We start from the raw sequence: 5,515 nt of genomic DNA, 5'->3' as shown, positions 1-5,515 counted from the left end.
GTGAGAATTAACAGAGAAAGATTTACCACAGATTTCACAGTCATAAGGCTTTTCTCCGGTGTGAGTACGTTTGTGGATAACGAGCTTGGATCTTTCAGTGACAGATTTACCACAGATTTCACAGTGAAACAAATTTTCTCCAGTATGTATCCTTTTGTGCTTTGTCAAGTCACTGTTGACCATAAACGACTTCCCGCACACGTCACAATGATATGGCTTTTCTCCAGTGTGACTACGTACGTGAATAACAAGACTTGAATTCACAGAGAACGATTTCCCACAAATTTCACAGTGGAACAATTTTTCTCCCGTGTGTACTTGTTTGTGTGTTTTCAGGTGACTGTTAGTGGTGAAAGCTTTCCCACAGGTTTCACAGTGTAGCAGCTCTCCAGTATGTATTCTTCTATGTTTTGTCAAATCACTATTTGTGATAAATGACTTCTCACACACTTCACAACTGTAAGGCTTCTCTCCAGTATGTATTCTAATGTGAACTACAAGACTTGAATTAACAGAGAAACTCTTCCCACATATTTCACAATGAAAAGGTTTCTCTCCAGTGTGGATTCTTCTGTGTGTTGTCAAATTACTGTTTTTCCTAAACGATTTTCCACATATCTCACAATGAAATGCTTTTTCTCCACTGTGTATAATTTTGTGTCGAGTTAAAATACTATTGGAAACAAAAGATTTTCCACAGATATCACAATGATAAGGTTTCTCTCCACTGTGACTTCGGTTATGTATAATGAGTTTTGAATTATCAATAAAAGATTTTCCACATACCTCACAGTGAAATAGTTTTTCTCCAGAATGTATCATTTGATGTCTTTTTAAAATACTGTTAGAGACGAAAGACTTGCCACAAACATCACAATGAAAGGGCTTTTCTCCAGTATGAATACGATTGTGGACAACAAGTTTTGAATTATTAATGAAAGTTTTGCCACATATTTCACAGTGAAATGGTTTTTCTCTGGTGTGTATCCTTTTGTGTGTTGTTAGATTACTATTTTTCATAAATGATTTACCACAAATTTCACAACTATAAAGTTTATCTCCTCTGTGACTACGACTGTGAATAACAAATTTCGAATTATTAGAAAAAGATTTCCCACATATTTCACAGTGAAAGGGTTTTTCCGTTTCGCTGTGTATTTGTTTGTGTGCAAAGACTTCACGTTCTGAAGAGAACGTTTTCCTACAAATCTCACAGGGATAATCAGAAATGTTTCCGTGTAATGTTCTTTGTTTAGTAAATATTTCACTACATAAATATTCCTCACCACTGTCAATCTCTGTTACTGAATCTGTCTCAAAAACAGCTGAGTTAGAAGCGTTCGAGTGAATAACATCTTCCATCTCTTAATTCACGGGGAATTCTTGAAAGCTGGGATATATCTGAATGTAAGATGTTAGGATTTAGTTTCTTGTCTTGGGTATCATGAGGTTGTGCTTATATGTATAGCAAAAAATGCAATGTAGGTATATTTTCTATTTACAGCTTGAATGTTTGTTGTTGCCTAGGGAATCTCCAGTGGCTCGCATTTTAATTTTTACCAATAAAACTTTCCGTTTTATGCTGATAAACGTCAATACAATGAATGGAAGCTATGTAGGCAGGCCCGGTTTTAAGCCAATTAGATTTGTTCAAACTGAGCCCCGTGCACAGGCTCGAAGGTAGTCGCTATGATGATTTTTAGGATATAAAGCTCCCATCGCTTTTTTGGCTGGGACTGGCATACTACACAAAACATAAAACATCAATCTTCAGTTTTTGTACAGTAGAGGGCCCCCACCGACAATTCTTTAATTGGGCCCCGAACTTCCTAGCGCTGGCCCTGATGTAGGATAACAAATAAGAGAACATTCAGAAATTACTGGTAGCAGAGATTGGGGTGTAATCGACATTCTTGCATTCCAGGAAACGGTACACACGACGACTGTGAAAGCAAAATTACCACAATGTAAGCTCAACGTCAGAGAAAGATGTGTCCGTGTGCCGGATGACGATTCAAATACTACATACTTTGGGTCAGAAAGCTGTATGGAAAGTCAAGAAATATCAAGAAAACTAATCACTCGTTAATTGATAATTAAAACTTATTTCCCTTCTCTTGTATTGTGGGGGAACAACCAATTAACGATGTTATGAAATTAAATATTTAATCATCAAGATGATAAAACATCGAACCTGAAACTTGTAAGTCGCCCTCTCTTATCCACAAACATTAATATTCACCTTAACACGAGATAATTACCACACGATACAATTATATTAATTGAATTGATTCTACTGATACTAAAACACCGGTGTTGTTGATAATGTTCCCATTGACTTAGTAACACCGGTGTCGCAGTTTAAATGTCCCTATTGTAATTTAATACATACTAATAAAACTTCAATTCTATTCATGTACTACTTCATTGGTTAGGGCAGCGGATTCACGATCATAGGATCGCGGTTTCGATTCCTAGACCGGGCGTTGTGAGTGTTTATTGAGCGAAAACACCTAAAGCTCCACGAAGCTCCGCCAGGGGATGGTGGCGAACCCTGCTGTACTCTTTCACCACAACTTTCTCTCACTCTTTCTTCCTGTTTCTGTTGTGCCTGTAATTCAAAGGGTCAGCCTTGTTACACTGTATCACGCTGAATATTCCCGAGAACTACGTTAAGGGTACACGTGTCTGTGGAGTGCTCAGCCACTTGCACGGTAATTTCACGATCAGGCTGTTCCTTTGATCGTATCAACTGGAACCCTGGACGTCGTAAGCGACGCAGTGCCAACAACAATTAAATATATGTACTTTCTATACTGCGGTGGAGGTGGGTGACTATGTAAATTATAGGATGTAGTCACTTCCGGACATTATTTTGGACAATTTACTTTAACTTTTTTTTTACGATGGTAGAGGGTATGTTGACTATGTACTCTAGTTATAGATAAATAGCAGCCTGAAGAACTTTCAACGCTCGTCGAACGATGCTATATACAATGTGGCTTTCATTGAAATAGAAGATCGAATTATTTCGATGGGAGGTTAATCTATAAAAAGTTTAGGTCTTCCACTAACTAATAAAGGGGATCTTAACAGCCTGTCCACTAAAATAATGTGGGAAATTTCCTATGACATGGAGGAACTGGCCATGTACTTAAATGATACTCTTCCCAAGCTTCTACCTGATCGATGTGGTGCATGTTCCACTGTCATAGAATGTATTAACAGTAACACATGAGGACTTTATTTCTTAGATGCTCCAGAAGGTACTGGGAAAACATTTGTAATTAAACTCCTCCTGGCTAAAGTTTGTCAAGAAAACAAAATAGTTTTAGCTACTGCTATTCCTGGGATTGCAGCAAGATTATTACCTGGAGGTTGGACAGCCCATTCAGCAGTCAAGATACCTTTAGATTTATCTATCAAAGAAAGTCCAGTTTGTAATGTATCTAAAATTTCTAGAATGAGTGAAGTAATACAAAGATGTCACTTAATTGTCTGGGACACATGTACAATGGGCCACAAATATGCTTTTGAATCTGTGGACAGAACATTATGAGACATTAGAAATTGTAATTCCATGATGGGAAATATCATAGTATCATTGTCAGGAGACTTCAGCCAAACTCTGAGAGGAACAAAAGTGGATGAGCTCAATGCTTCAATAATGTCTTCTGTATTATGGCATCATGTGAAAACACTTCAACTTTTAACAAATATGAGATTGAGGCTTTCAAGACATCAACCAACTGAACGATGTGCAGAGCAGCTTTCGAAACTCGGTGAATGGAGACTTCCAATTGATGAAGAACAGTTTTTTTTACATTCAATCCAATATGTAATTCATCTGATTCCATTGATGATTTAGTGGCTGAAATCTTTCTGAATCTTCTTCACGATTACAACAATACAGATTGTATCTGTGAGAGAGCTATCATGGCTCCAAAACATGTTGCTGTAAATAGCATTAATAATATGCAATTGAATAAGTTTCCAGGAGAAATATTCACTTAGAACTCAATTGACAGTGTTGTTGATGATCAGGAGAATGTTAACTACCCCATCGATTTTTGAACTTAACTAGAACCACCTCATTGTCTTCAGCTGAAAAAAAGGGACTCCTATTATGCTATTGCATAATTTGTCTCAACCAAAATTATGTAATGGTACAAGATTAATTGTGTGCAAACTTATGAAGAGCATTGAGGCAAATATCAAATTACAGGTCATCTTGAAACTTGCTGTTCTTTGCTGTCACAACATAAAAGTGAACCATTTTTGCATCGTATTGTTAGCTGTGATGGAAAATGGATTCTTTTCAACAACAGCAAGCATTCTGCACAGTGGTTGGATAGAGATGAAGTGCCAAAGCTCAATTCAAAAAAGAATATTCACCAAAAAAAGCTAATGGTGTCTATTTGGTGATCCAGCACTGGTGTCATCCATTACAGCTTCATGGGACCTGGTCAGTCAATTACAGTGGATGTATACATCAACCAACTGGATGAAATGCTGAGTGAACTTGCAATTAGACAACCAAAATTGGTCAATAGAAAGAGGCCAATTCTCTTGCAAGACAATGCTCGACCACATGTTGCACAAAGAACACTACTCAAGTTGGAAGTACTCTGTCATCCACCATATTCACCAGACCTTGCACCAACTGACTATCACATTTTCTAGGCATTAGACAACTTTTCGCAAAGAAAAAACTTCAAATCTGAAGAAGATGCAAAAACAGCCTTTCTGCTGCAGGCATAAATAAGCTGCCGATAAAATTGTGTTGATAATTTAGGTGCATACTCTGATTAACTGCATTGCTTTCAGTTGATACAAGGTGTGTGTGCATGTGTGTGTGTGTGTGTGTGTGTTTTGTGTGTGTGTGTGTGTTTTGTGTGTGTGTGTGTTGTGTGTGTGTGTGCGTGTGTGTGTAAGAGTAGAATAGAACAGGACAACAAGTAGTTTCAGTACTTTTATTTATAACGACATCACAAATTACATAGTTTTTACACATGTTTCATTTGCAAATATTAGTATGTTATGCAGTAATCATTATGTGGATAATTGAAAAGCAACATTGAAACATCAGATCTTCAGAAGAGGGAACTTACATTTGTGTATATATTGGGAACTACATTATCAATCCATTCTTAAATGCATTCATATATGTGTGTATATATTTATATAAATGTGTGTGTGTATATACAGAGTTTGCAAAAAAAATGTATATACACTTCAGAGAAGGAAAATTCTGTGTACATATTCAACTTGTATAAGTAGCTCTATAAATATAGATACCACTTTTGATGTTTTATCAAATTGTGATGACAATGAATAAACTACAATAACACTGAATTAAAATATCTTTGCAGATTTTTTTCCTTTCCTGGAGTGTGTATACATTTTTTGAATGGACTCAGTGTATATATATATATATATATATATATATATATACACACACACACACATACATACAGTCATATATATATATATATATACACACACACACACATGC

At 36.4% G+C, this 5,515-nt stretch overlaps 2 protein-coding genes across 2 annotated transcripts in view; one reads left to right on the top strand and one right to left on the bottom strand.

Annotated features, from left to right (window-relative positions):
* LOC106880348 (zinc finger protein OZF) overlaps positions 1–1,362 on the bottom strand; it is an 11,909-nt gene extending 10,547 nt beyond the window's left edge. The window contains exons 1-2 of the mRNA XM_014930233.1: positions 591–1,362; positions 27–494 (exon numbers count right to left, since the gene is read on the bottom strand). Coding sequence (XP_014785719.1) covers positions 27–494; positions 591–1,362 — 1,240 coding nt within the window. The remainder of the gene's footprint in view (positions 1–26; positions 495–590) is intronic.
* Positions 1–5,515, top strand: part of LOC106880754 (peptidoglycan-recognition protein 2) — a 47,788-nt gene that overhangs the window by 20,826 nt on the left and 21,447 nt on the right. The window lies entirely within an intron of this gene.

Source organism: Octopus bimaculoides, chromosome 27 (genome assembly GCF_001194135.2).
Source record: "Octopus bimaculoides isolate UCB-OBI-ISO-001 chromosome 27, ASM119413v2, whole genome shotgun sequence".
Lineage (NCBI taxonomy): Eukaryota > Metazoa > Mollusca > Cephalopoda > Octopoda > Octopodidae > Octopus > Octopus bimaculoides.
Note: the sequence above shows the minus strand (reverse complement) of the source record. Positions and strands in the feature narration are given on the sequence as shown.